This window comes from Agelaius tricolor, unplaced genomic scaffold (assembly GCF_023055355.1).
Source record: "Agelaius tricolor isolate 1412-34295 unplaced genomic scaffold, bAgeTri1.0.p SCAF_8, whole genome shotgun sequence".
Taxonomy (NCBI): domain Eukaryota; kingdom Metazoa; phylum Chordata; class Aves; order Passeriformes; family Icteridae; genus Agelaius; species Agelaius tricolor.
The window spans coordinates 3150982-3171909 of NW_027269268.1; the positions used below are offsets into that span (position 1 = coordinate 3150982).

The 20928-nt window shown below is 42.2% G+C and overlaps 1 protein-coding gene across 38 annotated transcripts in view; it reads left to right on the forward strand.

Moving 5' to 3' along the window:
- The window catches only part of ANK2 (ankyrin 2), a 277485-nt gene that overhangs the window by 199437 nt on the left and 57120 nt on the right, over positions 1-20928 (forward strand). For all 38 annotated transcript variants that reach the window (XM_071431333.1, XM_071431335.1, XM_071431336.1 and 35 more), the window contains 11 exons: positions 140-238; positions 2681-2779; positions 2994-3191; positions 4860-4958; positions 5484-5582; positions 6940-7137; positions 8138-8236; positions 8344-8442; positions 11032-11130; positions 13303-13401; positions 18588-18660. In XM_071431333.1, the coding sequence (XP_071287434.1) occupies positions 140-238; positions 2681-2779; positions 2994-3191; positions 4860-4958; positions 5484-5582; positions 6940-7137; positions 8138-8236; positions 8344-8442; positions 11032-11130; positions 13303-13401; positions 18588-18660 (1261 nt within the window). The remainder of the gene's footprint in view (positions 1-139; positions 239-2680; positions 2780-2993; positions 3192-4859; positions 4959-5483; positions 5583-6939; positions 7138-8137; positions 8237-8343; positions 8443-11031; positions 11131-13302; positions 13402-18587; positions 18661-20928) is intronic.

Below are 20928 nucleotides of genomic sequence, written 5' to 3' on the forward strand. Positions count from 1 at the left end.
CTTCTCTCTCTCTCCTTTTTTGCTTTCTTCTTCCTGTCTCTCCTGTCCTGCCTCACTTTCCTGCATGTTTGATTTGAATGAAGAAGCCCATCCCTCGAGCCGTGCAGAGGAGTAAAACTGCTCTTGCTTTGTTTCGCAGTCGGGCCTCACACCAATACACGTGGCTGCATTTATGGGCCACTTGAACATAGTCCTCCTCCTGCTGCAGAATGGAGCCTCTTCTGATGTCACTAACATTGTGAGTATGGCTTTCACTAGAACCTTCTGCTCGGGACCCTCAGAGAGTCCCTGGTTACCCTGTAGCTCAGCCCAAGGGTCACATTTTAATGATACTTTGTTGAATATTAGTGCAAGTTATTGTAGCACTTTTAGTGAAGAGGGGAAAACGATGACTGCATGTGTCATAAGCCATCTCTGGTTTCATGTGTTCTGCAACAATGGTCAAATAGGTAAAGTTTTCCTTAGAAACAGACAAAGCTCACCAAAACCATCCAAAATGGATTATAAGCCAAATCCCACAAAGTCTGTGTTTCTGTTCTGAAGGATGAAATTCAAGTCCAAATGGCTCTAATTTCTGCCTTCATGACTTCGCTGGCTGCCATGAAATTGTGTCATTCCTGTCAGTGAAAGAGTATGAAATGCTTAAAACCCCAATGATTAAACAAAATACAAACCTGGGAAACTCAAAATGTTCCTCTTAGACAGGAAATTCCAGGAACTGGTGATTAAATCTGGAAAATGTGACCTTTGGGAAGTAACACAAAATGCAGAACCTGACTTACCATAGAAATCAGTGTTTGTATACCAACAACCTAGTTACCAAAAATAGGGGGAAAAAAAAAATGAACCAACAAAAACAAAATTATCATTTTCTGAGATGTATTTCGTAAGATATTTTACTGTTTGAATTTGTCAGCATAAACAAATATTCAACTTGGGACCACGTGTACTTGGGAAGCAGCTTTTTTCAGTACATAAGTTATAGGTAAGTGTTCCCAGCAGCAAAAACAACAAAAATTTAGTAATCCTGGTACTCATTATTTTTTCTCAGCTAGAAAAATCTTAGATGCAACCCAGTGAAATTGTTAGCATGCAGAATTGTTAATGTGAATAATTAAAATAGACTTTCCATACTTTGTTATGGAAGCAATCCTTATGTAAGAACTTTATTGATAATAAAAAAACCAACACAAAATCTTTGTGGAAGCAGTTAAAAATATTGTGTTACCAGGCATTTATGTGCAAAGTTTAACACTTTACAATTTCTGCTACACAGGTGTCTTGGCTTTCACTTGGTAAGCTGAGTTTCCCTGTTGAATTACTGTTTCCAAAACCTAAATTGCTTTGCTAATTCAACCACAAAAGGGTCATTGCAGAAATTTGATCTTTAGAGTATTTTCACATATTAAACAGCTTATTCTTCAGGTAGTAAACTTTATATATAGATGGAATGATTAAGATTTTTAGCTAGGGCTGTGGGATTTTGTTGTTACATACCTACTAATCACAGCTGGTAATACAATGTTAATTTAAGAATGACAAGATAAGTCAACTCCTGGTGAAGAGGGTTTGCTCTTGGGAATGACAAGATAAGTCAACTCCTGGTGAAGAGGGTTTGCCTGCCTATTAGCAGGCAAGCTAAAGCTACTTCTTTCCCTACATCTAGATGAGGACAAGAGGACATGATTCCCCATTCTGATGGAAAAGGTCTTGACTAGGGTGCTCATTTTGGCAGTTGCAGTTTAAGTGGTAGTCAAGGGGAGAAAGGCCTTACAACAGAATATTCTCCATCTCTGGTGTTAGAATTATGAACAAATAGCACAAAGAAATGATGGGTCCTGCTGTGTTCTCATGATATAACATGAGATGAATAGAGCCCCTGGTTGCAGAGCTGTCCTAAGACCTGATGCACCAGATGCTGGTGAGCTGCCCAGGGACTGTTTCAGTCCACTTTGGGACACTGCACTCAAAGAACAGAGCCCAATTAAACTAGGAGTGCTGTCCTCAAGGAATCTTCATTTCAGTGGTTTTTTTGAAAACCTATGCAAAGAGTACATGCTTTGAATATTCCTGATCTGAAAATGCTTTCCAATATTTCGTATCCTTCAAATTCTGAGAACTACAAAAGGCTTGAAACAAGATTGATTCCACAGCCTGGAGACAGAGCCACACTGCTGAGTGCAGATTTAACACATTCCGTGTGCTGGCTGAGTTGTGCTCAGCTGTTGCAAGGCCTCTTAATGTTGCCAGCTCCACACAGTGTGCAGGAGGGGACCATCTGGAAAATTATCCCCTTCCATCTTGAGGCTCCTGTGCCGTGCAATCCCTTGAGACACACAGCTCAGTGTACTCTCATCTTCTGTGCAGCACATGAGCTGATGCTCTGTTACATAGCAAGCTGAGGGGCATATGTGACCAGGGCAAGTCTATCTGACAGAATTTTTCCTAAGCCAGGATTTTCATTCTGTCTCTCAGTGCCTGAGTCTTGGATTGTCCAGATGGCAAACCAAGGCATTCCAGGTACAGCCACATGTATTTACACCCTGCCCTGCAGCTGAAGCAGAGTCTCAGCTGGCAGAAGGATGGGTCTCAGCACCAGTTGTCATGAGTGGGACTGGCACTGGCAACGATCTTTCTTCATGGAAGTTTAGGACACTGAAATGCTTTTGCTTTCCTGCAGCGTGGAGAAACTGCATTGCACATGGCAGCACGTGCTGGGCAGGTGGAAGTGGTTCGCTGCCTCCTGAGGAACGGGGCCCTGGTGGATGCCCGAGCCAGGGTAGGTGTTCTGCTTACAATGTTTTCTTTTTCTCTTAAAACCACGGCTGAAGGAATCATTCACCACCCTCCTCTCCTCCATTACTCCATTTTTTCTGCTATCACCTCCTATGACTCTGCAAGAGAAATGCATAGGAAGGCGTGTGGGGACCCAGGAGGATGCTGGGCTCAGGGTGGCTCCCTAGCACTAACGACCCACTCGATTTGAGTTGTAGGAAGAACAGACCCCGCTGCACATCGCCTCCCGCCTGGGCAAGACAGAGATCGTGCAGCTGCTGCTGCAGCACATGGCACACCCCGACGCAGCCACCACCAATGGCTACACCCCACTGCACATCTCTGCCCGCGAGGGGCAGCTTGATGTCGCCTCCGTGCTCCTCGAGGCGGGTGCCTCACACTCCATGTCCACCAAGGTAAGGCTAAACTGAGGAACTGAAGCAGTTTGGGCCCTTTTGTTGTCTTCTTATTTAATTGGCAACAATCCAGTAGGCTGGAGTGATGTATCATGAGCTAATCAAATTTCGACTTTGCTGTCATCTAAAATTGGGTTTGGTTGCCACTGAAGCCAAATGCAGGTTTAAAATGTCCTTGTTTCTCTCTTTCCCTTATAAGCACAGTTTTTATTGGCAGAATTAAAAAAAAAAAAAAAAGGGAAATGGCAATGATACATTTTTTATGAACAGGTCTCCTTTTATTCTTCAATACGTTATTTACTTAAATAGCAAAATAATTCTGCCCTGTGCTAGCTGAAAGGAATGTTCCTAAAACACAGAAGTCAGCATCTGCCCAGTCTCATCGAATACTGGATCTATTTTCAGTGGTTCTAAAATGAGATGTCATGTGACACAACAGGACATTTTGTCTGGGATTGTGAAATAAATGCTCTCCAGAATCACTAGTGAGTTTTTTAGCCAAAAATGGTACCAATAGATTACTAACAGAGAGATGAATATGTAAGATAGTAGATAGCTGTGAAGAGAATGATGTATCAAGATATCTTTTCCAAATTTAAACCATTTGATAAGTCAGAATCATGTAATTTTCGCTATTTATAAAAGTACCCTTGGTTTTACAGCTGGAGCTTAAAACATGTTTATGAACAACAACGTGTCTTCCAGGGTTTAAAAGACTAAACCAGCAATTTTCAAATTATGATCCATGGATTACTGGAAGGGCTTGCTGTTCTCCTTTTATCCAGCTATTAAATCACATTAGAAAGGCTAAAAATACACTAAATACTTTCCTAATTTCCCATATTGCTTGATGGCAATTAGTATTGCAGGAACATTCTATAATTATGAATAGGAGAAGATGGAGCCCACTAGATAATATCTTTATAGACTTGTGATTTGTGAACTGAAAATGTTTGAGATTACCCAATATAAACTCTTTCTGAGGTGGGATTAATGGAACTAAATGATAATGATAATAAACATTAAACATGACTTATGTGCCAGGCAAATAGGTCATTGCAGCTTCCCAAAATTAGTGTCAGGCAGCAGTGCAGGCTGCCACCTACTGTCATACATCCATGAGCTTTCCTTACCAAATTTTTAATTAAAACAGGCAAGGGCTCTTTTTAGCTTCAGTAGAACTTTGTGACTGTATGAATACACAAATGCAAGTACAAATAATTTTTTACAAACCCTTCTGGAGGAAGGGAATTAGAGTTTGGAGGATTTATCTGATCAATTTAATTGGTGTTTCGTTGTTACTGGCAATGACTGATGCAGGAAATACTTGTAAAGCTGTCATCATGGAACAAAAAAAGGTGCAGCTGGTTTGGGGTGTAAATTTGAAGAAGTGCCTTCATTGCCCCCATGCAGTGTGTGTTGCTGGTACAGTCTGTATAAAATGTCTGCCAGCCTGAGAGCACATAAATAGGGAAGAATAATAAAAGGGAAAGTATTTTCTTGTATTTTGTACTTCTCATAGTGCTATCAAGAGAGGCTGCTCTTTCTAGGTTCAGTTATCAATTCTGAGGTTGAAGAGTAGGTGCTTAACACATAGTTCTTAGACAAGAGATGTCAGCATGACCTTTAACACAAACCATCTGTTTTTTATCTCCTGGAATTTTTCAGAAGGGATTTACACCGTTGCATGTGGCAGCCAAATATGGGAGCCTGGAAGTGGCAAAGCTCCTGCTGCAGCGCCGTGCCTGTCCTGATTCTGCTGGCAAGGTACTGCTGGGGAAGAAAAAGTCAGAAGCCTTTCCTTAAGGAAGAACTGTGTGAAAATTGCACCCTAAGAAGGCTGCAGCTTCTTTTGCATGGTGGCTGTGGCTTTGTTGGGGTCATGTCTCTCCTGGGTGGTGGCTGACTGCTCCTACCCAGCATGCTGAGTTTGGGTTCATGGCAGGAGGGTGCATGGCTGCTCTGAGGGCAGGTATGTGTCTTTGGCTCAGGAAGCACGGGTTCCATCAAGCTACCTAAATTCCCAATGGATAAACATAGGGCCAAAGCCCCACCATCCCCTGGTGTGGGTGATGAAAGCCAGCGGCTGCCACTGTGGTTCGCCTGGTGTGCTGCTTCTCCCCGCTAACAGCCACCTGCTTGCCATGCCCTTGCTGTCCATCCCCACTGCCTCTCCCCCGTTCCCTCTGTCCCTTGCAGCCCCCCAACCCTTCCATCCCACCGCACCCGGGTCCCCTCCCGCCCGTGTCCCCGTTGTCCCGTAACGCGCTAACGCCGTCGCCGCCCTTGCAGAACGGCCTGACCCCGCTGCACGTGGCGGCGCACTACGACAACCAGAAGGTGGCGCTGCTGCTGCTGGAGAAGGGCGCCTCGCCTCACGCCACCGCCAAGGTGAGCCCGCCCGCCCGCCATGAGGGGAGCCCGGGGGGAGCCGGCCCCGGCAGGGCCGCCGGGCCATTTATTACTGCGCAGCGGTAGCAACGATGTAAAAAAATGTATATTCTGGCCAGGCAGACAGGGAATGAGCACAAGCGGAGTTAATTTCGAGTTAATTTCGAGTTCATTTCAGTGGTGTCGCGGTATCGCTGCGTCGGTGAGGGCAGCCCTGAGGGGAACCCTGGCGCTGAGGGGAGTCAGTCCCACCAGAGTTTTAGTCACAGGTGGAAGTCACTTCACTATTGTGCAATGTTAGCAATGACATTTAACATTTTATTCCGGGGTTAGGAGTGGCGTTGTGGTATCACTGTGCGGGTGAGGGGAGCTCTGAGGGGGCACTGGGGAGCCCTGAGGGGACTCAGCTCTGTCAGAGCTTTGGTTGCAGTTGGAAGTCGCCTCACTATTACATAATATTCGCAATAACTTTAGAAATGTGCATTCTGACCATGCACACGGATCATTCCAGGGTTAGGAGTGGTGTCGTGCTATTGCTGTGTAAAGCAAAAGCTGCTAAAAGGGGAAAATGGTGACGAGATGGGTGCAACACCAGATAGTGTCCTGCCCTGTGCAAGGCTTCTGATCTACAGGCTTTCAGGAAATGCTCAGGGATTGTATTGGGAATGTGGTTTCCATGGCAGTGCATGGGAAGCAGGATAGTTTGGGAAACATAAAAAAACACAACAAAACAACCACAGGACAACCCAACCAAGCACCCCCCACAGGACCTGTGTGCTGGCACCTGGGATTTTTCCCTCACAATGTGTTATAAAGCAATTAGGAAGTTGTCTTATTGCCAGAAAGTGCCATTCTTCTGTGCTTAAATGATTGAATTAATCACAAAACCATTCCACTCCATTGCTGTTTCCAGCCTGTGACTGACACATGTATCAAAATTTCATATGCAAACACGTCTCTACTCATGTGCTCTAAAAAAGCATTATGTGATGAAGGGTGTACACCCATCAGTCATCATGGGCAATGTCACTCACCACTCAAAAGGGATTATTTGTGACATTGGTTGTACAAAATGTAGGTGTCAAACTCAGACTAATTTGAAGGTATTGGTGGAACAGTCCTGCCCATCCTGGTGAGGGCTGGCTTTGTTCTGGTTTAGGCAGCGAAAATAACAGATGGACAAAGCAACACAACAGCAGGGCCATGTGGGACATGTCTGGCCTTGAAAATTTAATGAACTCTCATCTCTAATAACAGGCATAGCATCAAATAATACTGTTTTATGGTACCTGACTTCTTAGGCCTACATGGCTGTTGTGGTAACTTTATTTTCCATTTTTTTCCTGTCTGGTGTCAGAATGGATACACTCCTCTCCATATCGCTGCCAAGAAAAACCAGATGCAGATAGCTACCACTCTGTTGAACTACGGGGCTGAGACCAACATTTTGACCAAGCAGGGAGTCACCCCACTTCATTTGGCCTCCCAGGAAGGTCACACTGACATGGTGACTTTACTTTTGGAGAAAGGATCCAACATCCACGTGGCAACAAAGGTAACTCACAACTGGAAACAAAGTATTATGGGTGGGAGTATCCAGTAAGATGCAACGTTGGTGTCCGTGGGTGGGTTTAACAACTTATACTAGAAACCTGAGAGCTCCAGTCTGAAATAATTCAGTGCTCTCACCTACAAAGGCTCTTTTCTTCATGTCTTTATCCTTCAGTGGTAAGTGAAGAAATTCACTTTCTCTGGCAAATAAAAAAACAATCATATTACTGGAGTAGACTAAGAAAAATTTTATGGAAGACCTTTCCAAATTTTTTTTCATTAATTGTGCCTAACAGCTTTTGTACAGAAAACAAGGTCATCAAAAAAAAAACCCAAACTACTACTATAAATCTTCATGGGTCACTGGGTTTATCCAGGGATATTTGCAAATCTTACTTATGCAGGTGAAAAGCCTGCAGCTTCTGCTCAAGTTAGTATAGAAGACTCTGGTATCTCCTTGCACGGAGTAACTATATTCTGCTAATAAAAACAAGGAGATTTTCATTTCTTCTACAAAATTTGTTCAGTGCCTTGTTCACGGGAAAGTGCTGCATGTGATCACAGTGAGCTGTCAGTTAAAGGCTGCATCCTTTTCCCTGGCATTTGAATGGGATCTATTTCTGGAGTTAATGTCTTCATCTGGCTTGTGCCTGCAGCTGTCAAGGTTCCTCTTTCTGTCTGAAGAGTGGGAAGCACATTTTATTAATGTGATTCTCAGCTTCCCAAATTACATTATTGTAGCAAATCTTGAGCATTCATGCCTTAAAGTTTTCCTCTATGGTTGTGGTGATGTAATTGGTTTGGAGCTGTTCGTCAGCTGGAACAGGAGCAACATTGACTCTACTTTGTTTAAAACCACCACCCATACTCAAAAGCTACACTTAGGGTCTGATCATGTTTTAAAGATGAAGAGGCAGGGAAGTCTAGATTTTTCCTTATTTAAAGTAGGATTTTATTCTTACTTTTATCTGTTAGTTTACTTACCTGTTATATTCCATCTCCAGGCTGGACTGACATCCTTACACCTTGCAGCTCAAGAGGATAAAGTGAATGTAGCCGAGATACTCACCAAACATGGTGCAAACCAGGATGCTCAGACAAAGGTAAATCACAGAGTGGCTGCTGTCTCCAGCGTGCCAAAGGGTGCTACCCTTGTCCAAGGAATGTTCCACTGAGCTTGCAGTTTTACTTCTTTGTTCTCCTCCTGTAGCTTGGTTATACACCTTTAATTGTGGCCTGTCACTATGGAAACATCAAAATGGTGAATTTTCTCCTCAAGCACGGAGCAAATGTCAATGCTAAAACAAAGGTAAAGAATTTTCCATTGCTTTGCTTTTGCTCTTTACTCTGAACATGGTAACACAGCACTCCTACGTGACATACGTGCTTTTTCCCTTGGGAGCTCTAACCATGGCAGGGGAGGTATCAACATGTGGTAGCTGTAATGGAATGCCCTCTGTCTGCTCCGTCTCATGGTGTGGTGTTCAGGAAAGAAAAGCCAGATAACTCTGTGTGTATGAAAAAACAACACAGACAATCCATTTCATTGGTTTTTCTTTTTTTTATTACTTGCAAACTAACAAATTAAAGTTTGTTCCTGCTCTCATTTTAAACCACATGGTTTACAGCACTGTAATACCACTGTGCTGCCAAACTAGCAAGTAACAATTCAGACACTTTCAGGGTGATGCCAGTTCTCTCCAGTATGCTGGGAGAAGAGTGGGAAGAGTTACCGCTGTTCAGTGTGTGGGTGGGATGACTCTGGGAGAGGAAGCAGCTGTGGTAAGGGAATGTGGTTTACTCAAGGAGAGTTTGGGGTTTTCTGAGGGGAATCTGGCTATGCTGAAATCTGACCAGATACACTGAAATGGGCCTGACTGCCTAAAGCCAAAGTCAGAACAAAGCCCACGGACTTCAACAGTTTCTCCAGGGATAAACTGGTGGGCACACCAGCTGAATGGGATGCATTTGTAGTAAAAGCTGTGTAACTGCTGAGAATACAAAGAGAGGTTCTGATGTCAGCAACAGTGTGTTGCATCCCAGAAATCATCACATCACCCTTATCAGAAAGAAAAGGCTAACTCAGGAACTGTAGAGCTCCAGCTTGGCTAATGTTCACCTCAGGCAATTCCTGGCTGCTGGATTCAAGCTGGATGGGACCAACAGGAAGCAGGCCACTGAGAGTGTCTTTAAAATCCCATCAAAATCACTGGTTTGTAGTTTGCTTGTTCCTCTGGTCAGCTCCCCTGTCCCCAGCTGGGACCTATGGGATGAGTCATTTCTCAAAGTATCATTATTTTGTTGCTGTGGTCACAACTCAATGTGGTAAGAAAAATCCAAGCAAATAAATAAAAGATTCTGGCCCATCCCTCATGGGATCACCCAAAATCAATGGGCTAAACTCAGGGATTCCAAAAGGACAGGCAACACTGCTAGAAAAACAGCTGATGAGAATTAATAAAGCAGACACTAGTGGGATCCAAACTGTAGCTGCCAAGACATTCATGAGGTATTTGGAGGCTAACTCAAGGGAGAGACAAAATTGTGTCTTTAGGATTAGGTCTCTCTTTTTGTTTAAAGGACTGCTGGGACAGATTATGAATCCATTCACCCAGGTATTTTACTTATTTAGAATAGTTTCATTTAGTCAGCAAGTTTGTATCAGGAAGCGGTTCTCCACAATCTCACACCTAGGGACCACTAAAAATACTGGCAATCTGTCAGCTGATGTTGTGGACTCAGTTTAAAGAATAAATCCTGGATTCAGGATAGGCATGTTAAAGAATGAATAACACCTGTTGCAACTTGAGCTTTCACTAGAGAAAGCCTGCACAATGCTTGGTGCAAGGAACACATGGCTTCTCTTTTTGAAGGACTATGCTATTCAAGCAAAGGTGGTGAATCTGCTTTCCACTAGAACCTACAGTAAGCAGTAGTTTTAGCAGTCCACACATATAAGAACTGTATGTGTTGTCAGTATAAGGACTGTAACAGTTCTGGATGATCACCTTCTGATTAGCAGTGCAAAGCATTACTGGCATCTGTTTGTTTGCAGCAGAGATAAGTCTTCAGAGCATGTTTTGAGAGCCTGCCCCAGGCTTTACATAAGTGTACAGTGTGATCAACCCAAGGCTTTCTTCCAGTTCCTTTTCTGCCTGCTTTCAAAGCCAATTGCCTGACTGGACTCACACAATACCATCTCAGATCAGCCAGCTTAAGCACAATTTGGTTATGTTTCTGTATTGTGTGACACGAGAACAAACCACTGGAGCAGATGAGTATCTTGAACTAAGCCTGTTTGTTAAGGCAGACATGCAGTACAAATTCCTAAGTGTAATTACATCTTGGTCCAGCCTCTTGGAGGCAAAGTGAAGCTAAACTTGATTGACATTTGTAACAGGTATATGTTTTTAGCCTTTTAAAAAGCAAACAGCCTTTAATCACTGCTGTTAAAAATGATGTGTTTTTTTAACAGACTCAGATATTTTAAAGGCAAACCTTGGGCCCTCTGTTGAAAACTAGGATGTGAGAGGAAGAGCAATGTTCTCTGCCTCAGCTATGATTCTATGCCCTCAACATGCCCCTTTAAACTTCATTGTTCCTCATTGTTCCTTCCTCTGATTTAGAAAATAAAGGAGAAATGTCTTTTCATGGATTTCCTTTATTGTGAGAGAATGAGAGAAATTAGTTTTGAAAAAGAATATTACCTTCCTTGATATTTCCATTATTCTGGGGAAGGAGAATTATTACTGAAGGTTTATTATTTTTGGGTCAATTGGTGTCATAATTTATGTTTGAAATATCTCAAAAGGAGCAGAACGGAGCAAAGTGAAATGTCTGATCTAATGATTGGCTCTTGTTCTTTGTTTGCTTTTGCTGTCATCGCCGTGGATAACAGAATGGGTACACCCCTCTGCACCAGGCTGCTCAGCAAGGCCACACTCACATCATCAACGTTCTGCTGCAGCACGGGGCCAAGCCCAACGCCATCACCACGGTAAGGCTGATCTGCCCCTGCAAACTTTCTTCCCTGGACAGTTCTTTTCTTGCCTTCCTTAGGGCTCGAGAGCAGGCTGTTATTTTGGTGAAAGTATTCCTCATACAGCTGGTTGTCATATGTGGAAATGTAATTTCCTCTGCTCTTCCTTATCCTCTTAAGGTAGTCACATCCGACCTAGCTGTGCACTAAGCTAAATGTGAGGCAGAGAAGCAGATTGCTGAGCTGCAGGATCTGGCTGGCCATAGCTTCTGTGCCAGGCTCATTCACTTTCCCTTTGCCTCAACACTTCTCTCTGGAAATTGATGTCTTCAGAAGGAGTTTTCCTTAAAAATCAAGGGGAGTTCAGAACCTGGTGGTGGTTTTTTGGGGGTTTTTTTCTGTTTATTTGTTTGTTTGTTTTTTATTTAGACCCAGATTTATGTCCCTCAATCCACTGAATTGATTTCAGTTTCTTAGTGAGTTTACCTCAGTGAACTCAGTGAAATTAATACCTCCTCAAAGAGTGTCAATAGCTCCTGGCACAGCTCATTCTCTGCAGTCAGCCAGCCAGGAATGCGACTGTCCTATTTCATGTTGATGTTGTTACTAGTCACCTCTAATTGGGTAATCATTAGAACACTCACAGAGTGTCCAAAACTGCTGTCATTCCCTAGAGTGGATCAGTTTTCCCTATGCCTTTAGTTTGTGTGCTTAAATCAGCACTGGCACCATGTTTGATCCTGGAACAATCATGTGGAGTAATCTTGTGTGAAAGTTATCCAAAATCCCAGTTTGTGCACTGGGTCATCAAGTGAGAGACCACTGCAGTCAGCTTCTGGGGCTGCTCAGTTAAACACTCCCACTGTTTGGGGTGTTTAGCTGAGGGTCTCTTGACTTGATTTCAGTCCTCACACTGGGACTGTCATGCCCAGGTCTAATCCAAGTCCAAGCAGGCTTAGGGATGTGTCTTTGCTGCACAGTTGGCTGCTTCCTCAGATACTTGATCTGTCCTTGTCCCCACAGAGCAACCTCTGGCTTGAGATAAGAGAGAATTTCAACCTGAGACATATGGCAGGGAGATATGGGAGTGGTGGATGAGCAACTAATGTGCGAGTGAAGTAACAGTCAAATTATTTGTGCTGTGAAGATGCTAATCTGTTCATTTTGTGTTCATTTGTGCTAGTCCACAAACTCAGTGTTGCTTCAGGGTGGCTGAGCTAGACTAATACAGAAGAGTTTAAATTATAGATAACCGAAGTTGTTGCTGAAGAAGAGAGAGCCCTCAGGCTGATAAATCCTGCACATGGTGCAGTGGGGTCACAAGAGCAATCATTTCTGTGCAAAGAGTGGTACAGTGACAGTCCATGATTCCACAGGAGACCAGCATGTTGTCCTTTGGTTCAGCGCAAAAGAGCGTGGAGCAATTCTGTGTAGAACTCTTTGCAAAGAACTATGGAACACATCCCTTCCTCCCCTCCCCAAGCTCAGTGACATGGGACTGTGGACTGCCAGTGTTCCAGGAGATGAAATGAGGATAAATAGCTTAAACTCTTGCTAAATTATTTTAGTGTCCTTTTGATGAATGACATGTTATGAATAGTCAAACTGCAAATAAATGTATTTAAATGGAGCTATATTCTTCACCCCCAAGCCTTCTGTGGCTTGTATTTGTTAAATCATTAGCTTTTGTGAACTGTTAATGGAAGTACATTCTTGTCATGTGAAAGAATAGGAGTATATGTGGACATCACAGCTGTAATTTTGTATTCCCCAGATAAGCAATTATACCTGGTCAAGGTATAACAGTTTCAACTGGGAGTGAAACTGTAAAAAGTTAAAATACTTTTTACTTTCTAGAAGAGCATTTCTGCAAAATAACCCCCAAACTTATGCAGGCAAGCGAGGCTGCATAGTGCAACGTGAGCCCTGAAGGGTTAAACCATACAGCGCTGTAGTATTTGGAATCGCTGGCAGATGTGAGTGTGTTGTGTTACCATGGCAATTGGGGCTATAGTCTTAAAGAAGTTACAAAGAGAGAGTCAGATGTAACGGTAAAAAGCCGTGATTTTCCTAGGCTGTGCCTTGTTTTGGATGGAAATGCTGGCTCATGCAGTGTGGAGAGTGATCTCATTGGTTCACATCACAATCCTCCCTCTCTCTCAGCGCTCTCCCCCCCTCTGTTCCCTGCAGAATGGTAACACAGCCTTAGCTATCGCCAGGCGCCTGGGATACATCTCTGTGGTCGATACGCTGAAGGTTGTCACAGAGGAGATCACCACCACCACAACTGTGAGTTGCACATGCATTCAGATGTGGCTCTTCTTTACTCAGAGTGTTGTCTTTCTGCTCTTCCCTCAAGCTCTCCATGCATCTCTTTCCTTTTCTGTTTTGTTTGGGGAGTTTTAGCTCCCCCCCTCCCCTTCCCTTTCTGTTGCATTTTTGCTACAGTGCTTTGAGCGTATCTTATGAGCATGTGGAAGTGTGTGCACAACAACAGGCTCCCCTGAGCTAGGGAACAAAGTCTGTGTGCACACCGACAGAAATACACAAGTCAGAGTGAAACTTGTTTCACTCACCTGGGTCTGAGCTGCAAACCCAAACTTTCCTGAAGTTTGTGCACTGTTGTTTAGATCCTGCCATTTCTCTGTTTGTCTTTTCACCTCTCCTTTCCCATCTGGCCTTATGTCTCCGCACTTTTGACACCTCCTGAGGCTCAATCCTTGCAGCATCTCTACATTTGGACCGCACCAGCCATGGCCTGGAGCCAAGCCTAATGATGCTCACTGGATGGCTGTGAATCACATCCATCATCTTCTTACTCAAGTCATTTCCAGTTCAAACAGATCCTGTTTTCCAAAATGCATAGGAATCTTTCCTTATGGGCTCAGTTCTCTCAGTGCTCCACACTCTTGGAGTCTGTATTTTCACATCAGGACTGGTGAACGGTGTGTGCTGAACATCAGCAAGGTGGTACTGCAGCTTTAAGCCAGGAAAAGCTGATCTTTTTGGACACTCTAAGAGGAGAAGGTTTTCTCTTCTTGCACTTTTACCTCCCATCTACAAATGTCATAGCAGGTAGGAAGGGAGAACATTAGAAATAGTGCATAATTTAAGAAATTTTATTTTATTTAAGTCTTGATTACTGCATTTATCTTGAAACACTGCTGTAAGGTGATGTTTTTTCATTTTATTTGATTTGGTGTTCATTTTTTTTTTTAATGCAACATTAACAGTCTAGAAACTCCAACAGCTCTAGATGATATTTAGGGGCTCAGAGCTGTAAAAATCTGTAGGTTACTAAAAAGATGCCACTACTCAGTCATGGAGAGGGTTAGAAGAGGAGAAGTCCAAAATCAATTGTAAAGAAATGGAAATATAATTTTGATTTTGTTGCATGCTGACGGCAAATCCCACTTGATATGAACCAAGGAAGATGCAATAAAGATAACATGGCATAAGGTTACAAATAGAATAAGTCATCATTTTTTAATGACCTGCAAAGATCAGGCTGAGTCAGGTTTGGAATAGGAATTCCAGCGTAATTCCAGAAGTCTCTTAATAAAGACTGCGTGCCTCTGTTGTTATTACTTCATGTTCTTGTTTAATCATACAGCACATCACACATGTACGTGCATAAACACATATGTATCTAATCAGAAGTTTAGAAAAATAAAACCTAGGGAAATTTTTTTGAGAAACTTTAGTTTTTATATTTTTAAGCTTAATAGGATGCCTTTGTCACATATTCTGGGCTGTGTCCTAGCACAAGATTTTGATTTATTGCTTGATAAAAGCAGTAACTTCCTTTCTCATTTCCACGATGTTTCACTGTGCAGCTTTGGACCTTGTCTCATGTAGGTATTAGATATTTGAAATAATAGGAATTGCACAACAAAAGGACACATGTGAACTATTAACTTTGGATAAATATTTCTTTAAACATTGAGGATTAATGGTATTTTCTACCAGATCCCTGATGTCTGGGGTTTAGGACTGAATCAAGTACTGAAACGTACTTGCAGGGTTGACCTTTAGTGCTCGCACAGAAGAGAAATCTGAAATCTTGATCTGTGTCTGCACACTTGGAAAGTCAGGTGGGAGCCCTCCATAACTCACATTCTCCAGCTATGAACACATCTAACCCTTGTACCTTAGGGGGATGTACGGAATGGTGGTCTTTAAGGGGGGGATGTTGATTAAACATAATGTAGAACAAGTCCTGCAAAGGAGAGCTGATAGCAGGTGCTCCCTGCAGTCAGGTTCCCCAGATGGTGAGGTTGGTGTGGCCAGAGCTGAGGGCAGTGCTGAGCCTGAGAGAAGGTGCTGTCACCATGGCTACCGCATCCTGTGAGGCTGGGCTGAGCCCTGCACGAGGATGGTACACAGCCCCATGCGTGATTGATATGCAAGTCACTGCCACTCGAGATGAGGAAAAGATCTCCAGTGCCAAAGCCTTTCTTTGCTCTAACTTGGAACAAACCTTCCTCTTGCTTGCCTTAGTGCTGTTATTAGTGGAGCCACATGAATATGTAGCAATAGGGAGAATAAAATGCACATTTTTTACTGAAAGATAAAAGGGCAATAGGAAATGAGAATAAACTGGATTTTCAGAGGTTTGCTATGCAATTAAGTTTGGGGCCATTTATACAAACAAGCACAGCCTTCCTGTGGACAGATTAATATATGAGGAGCTTTCAGGTTGTTTGCAGTATGCTGCTCTGAGTAAGTCATTCCTGAAAGCATATATGGGTTTACATACCTGAATTATATATTGGAATTATTCTATGCCACCCAGTGAAATCTTACCTTACAATGAAATTCTCAAATACAGAAACCTTAAGTAAACTCCATCATGGTATTCTCACTAAAGATAGGGAGTTTGAGAAATACACACTGAGCAGTCTTCCATGTGGGCCATTCATGGGGTTAGATATGGATTTTAAATTTTGAGAGAATTTGATGTGCCTATCAATTAAAAAAATTCTAACGTCACACTAGAAGTTCCTTTAAAAACATTAATTCCCAACAGAAGTTGTTGGGATTAGAATTAATGATTCTTGCTGAGTTCAGTGTTCCAAAATCAGCAATGAAGATTTTTTGTTCTGTAATGTGCATGTGCACTCTTTTGAATCTCTTTTCCAAATTTTATTTCAATTGTTAAATTATGAAGTAATTTTTTTCTTACTCCTGAGAAAGCCAGGAAGTCAGTAAAGTATCCTTGCTTCCCTGTAAATAGATAATAATACCTGCAAGCCTTAGAGACCAGATTTTTATATGGAGGCCTATAAAATCCTAAGCAACAAATAGATGGATGTAGTAGTCCATAAAACTTGGTTACCTGGGAGATAAAAAGGTGGACAGTGATCCTCTCTACCTGCAGTTTGTGCTTTTACTTAGCTGATTGTTCAACTCAGTTGTTAACTCTGGTGTTGAGGAGACAAAGTCAGTGCCACCTGAGTGACAGCACCTCCCCATCTGTCATCACTGGCCTTGTCACCCCACTGCTGCCTGACATTTCTATCCCAGGAAAGCCATGGGAATATGGGGGAAAAGTCAGTCCTGGTGGTGGAGCCATACGGTGAATATAAACTAGTTTTCAAACCTGAACATGTGTTCTGCTGCAACAGAAATAATGAGTTGTTTTTAGGAGCCTAATTAGGATTGCCAGTTGAGGCAAAGGGCATTGTTCTTTCCCTGTACCTCAGGAGGGTGAACTGGAACTGCTGTCAGAGTTAAATAGATTTCAGAAACGTAAAGCAGACTTTGAAAACTAATTTCCAAAGTAATTACATGGTTGGTAACTTAGTTATTTATTAAAGTGCAGCATTTTACAATAAACAAGAAAGCTTTTTCAGTTTGTTAGAAACAGAGAAGTACATAACAAGATCAGGAAATAACTAGTAAGTTTTGTGCAACAAAAGCTGCTATTGACTTCACTGCTTGATATCAGCGGGCATTTTCCCAAAAGAATATTGCATAAGGGACTCATGGTTTGGCTGATTTCATGATTCCTCCCATGAAACGTTTGGCTCCTTTGCACGTGATGTTAATGTATGCCCGATAGGCGGTGTGTGCAGCAGGGAGGCAGTGCTGCCTCAGGGGGGTTGCTCAGGGGGACACGTGGCCTCCTTGCACTGCTCTCTGTGCCAAAGGGACACTGTGCTCCCACACTTCCTGAAGGGCCGTGTGCCAGCTGCCCTCCGCAGCTCCCCAGCTCACTGGGAGGAGCCAGGGAAATGGGTACCTTTTGGTTGTGACCAAGGCATTTCTGAGCACTGCTCCTTTTGAAGCCCTTGGCATTTTGTCCCCTGTATCCTAGCACACTGAAGAGTTCCCTCCAGACAACTTGCACTTCCTGTAGTTCCTCTTGTTATGTTCTTCATCTCCTTCTGCAGTACAAATCTGGATGCTAAAAAGATCCATTCTTAATTCAGCACCCTAGCCTGAACCTCACTCATCCTCCTCCTTACCCTAGGACTAGTCTACGAATGAATTCAAGGCGGATTAGAATGAACAGAATAACAGAAAGTTAGTCCAACTAAGACGGTTGATTTTGACTCAACAAATTATAGCTCCCACCCTATAACTTTCTTTATGTCCTACCTCTGCCTAAGCTTCTACTCAGCCTTCACCTTCCACTGAACCCACCTAATCTCAGGCCTACTATGTCTAGAAAGCATAATACTATCCATGTACGTTTCCTAGCCATATGGCCTATCCAAATACAGTTATCAGCCTCCACCATCCCACCTATCCTTATGCTCACATAAGATAAAATTATATTTTAAAAACCCCGACAAACTTCCAGTGTTTTCCTGCTCTTATATCTAACCAGAATCCTCCCACTATTCCTCAGTCCATACTTGCTTTGATTCACAATATTTTGAGCTTTTAGGTGCACAAGATGTTTCAGAATCTTCAAACAACTTTTTTTTTTCCCTCTGATGTGTATGTGCTTAGCGGGAATATACATGATTTATGAAAAGGATATAATTAATATGCACTGTAGTCACCTTTTTCTGAGAGGGGGAAGAAATGTTTCAAGTGATCTGTGTAAATCCTTCACATCTTTTTTTAGTTGATGAATTTCACATCATTCATAACTTCATTTCCAAATTTTTTACAATTTAATAATTTCCATATGCCCCATACAACTTTCTCAAGCTCTTCTGTAGACATTACCTAATTCATTTTAAAATCATCTTGGAAACATTGAGCTGAATTGTTCTACATGCACCATTTATAAATAAATTTTATTTCTCTGACCAGCTCATTATCTTATGTTTTTGTACTTTTCTGCCAGAAGAAATGTTACCTTATGCAGCACTGAGAATAGGAGTTTCTGGAATAAAGATGAAAAAGCAAGTTAGGAGAAGGGGAAACGTGATTAAATGCCTCAGCATGTCCCACTGCTGTCTGTTGAAAATGCCCTGCTGTAAACTTTGCTCCCCTGACTGATGATTCTGTCTTTGCAGACTGTAACAGAGAAGCACAAGCTAAATGTACCTGAGACAATGACTGAGGTCCTGGATGTGTCAGATGAAGAAGGTGAGTGATTTGGTAAATTCCTCTTCCATATCACCTATGTAACCTGTTCTATAGGCTCAAGAAGCTGCTTGAATACTCTCACATCTTCATTTTGCTGTGCTTGTAATGAAGCTCTCTTTTAAATGATGTAATCATCATGGTATTTTTATAAAGATGCCAAAATTTGAAACCAAGTAAAATCCTGGACCCCTATATCTTTTCCAGAAAAAGCTTATCTAAACCAAATTGGCAAATGAGACCATTTCCCAACTCCAGGCTTTACAATTTCACTGTAGAACTGTCCCAAAGTTGGCTTTGACCCTCCCATAAAGAGGAGTCTGAGCAGTAAATATTTTGGATCTGTGCCACTTGTATCAGATACAAATATCCAGGAGTTCTGCCTAATTGGAAACATTTGTGGAAGATGCATAAGGTGGAGGGTGAGGAGAGCATTCCCTGGAGGGAACTTTTGGCACAGGGGAGCTCAGGGATACACAGGGTGTGATACAAAGTGACAACACTCAATAAGTTCAGCCCTTGGGTTTCAGAGGCCTTTGTGCACACAGATAGGAGACGTGTCCTGCCACTTAGCTTCCTCCCAAGGGAATTTCTCTGACCTTCTGGGAGCAATGATAAGGTATCACGCTTTTATACAGCTCAGAATTGCAGAAATGGACTAAACCCACCCTTTTCTAAGGGCTCACAAGTGACTTCTTAGAAATTTTAGTCACAGCAGTATTAATAAATATAAATGCAGTTGGAAGGATTTTCTATGTTCCTTTTTACACCTGAGAGTGTCAATATTACAATAACCTATGTGTGCCGTTTTATGGTGGTTGTTATTATTTCACACAAATAATTTGTAGAGTGAGTAGTTTCCAGAAGTCCTGGGAATTTGGAAACTCAGCTTACAGGGTTGGTACTTTTCTTTTACAAAGAAAACAGATGCAATTGTGGTTCTAAATGGTGCACGAAGTTAATGGTATTCATTAATTATAAGTGCTTGTGTTGCTTTTAGAAATGGGAATTATGCTGATAAATGAGTTACACTCTTGAGAAAATATGATGCTTAGACTCCAGATGCAACTTTTTGTTTTAAAATGCAAAAACAAACAAGTGTGATTCAAAATCAATTATTTTCTGCTGCATCATGACCAGCGAAATTATTTTGCTACTTTGTCTCTGATTAAGAAGCATTCAACTGCTTGTGTAATTATTATATTGAATCACCTTTAAACAGCTTATTGCCGTATGTTCACCTTGTTTAGTTTTCTCCCAGTCTTTTGATCTACCATTGAATCATCTTTAAATCCACAAAGCCTAGTATGTCTTCCTGCTTCTACTGGATCAATCCAGTAGAAGCAGGGTGTTCCTTTTTCTGAAACCAATTTGTGTGTTGTACAGCCTTTAAACACTCTGATGAGGAACCCTTCAGTGATGGGGAAGCATATAGTGGCACAGGTGCTGTTAGCAGGAGTTCATGGAGTAAGACCTACAGACTTTCTCTCTTTGTTTGACTCAGACTGTTATTTTTTTGTGTAGTAACAACACATGTTTGCAGAATTTGGGTATCTAATACTGCTTCTCTCTGTTACTTTTGAAGTGTGGTTGAGTGTGTATTTCATGAAGGTGGGAGGAAGAAGGGAAAAGAAGAAAATCTCAGATTTATTACCTATATCTTGAGTGTGTTGGCAGAACTTGAAGGGGCTGTCCTGCATGACTAATGCTCTCCTGTGCTTTGAATTAACATTCACTGCAAGAACTCTGAATGTGGATGGGGCTTGTCACAGTAACTTTAAATAGCTGGGGAAAGGAAGGCTGCAGAACTTGTTTTATAGAGAGGATGAACCATTTAGGGGTGGGGTAGCTTCACAAGAGGCTAGCAGTAAGGTTTCTGTGGCACTGTGTTCTTTGAAGTGACACAATATGTCTTGAAATAAATCAATGTGCTGCTGCAAACCTGCCAGCTGTATTTATATAATTATCAAGTTGAACACAAAAGTACTTGAGCAAAGTATTTCAGGTCCCATAGTGTAGCATGTTCATCACTGATGATAAATACTTTGCATTTTGCTTGGAAGATCGTTCTGTTGCATAATTGTATGCTGTCATGTTGTTAATACAGCATTTGTATTCCTAAAACAAAGTTAACATACAGTCTGAGCAGTATGAAATAAAAGACAATTATCTATCAGATAGCTCAGCTTGGTGTGGAATGTCCTGCACTGGGTAGCCTATTTTAAAATATCTTGAATGGACAGAGTGCCACTAATTCATCTTCAATTTTCT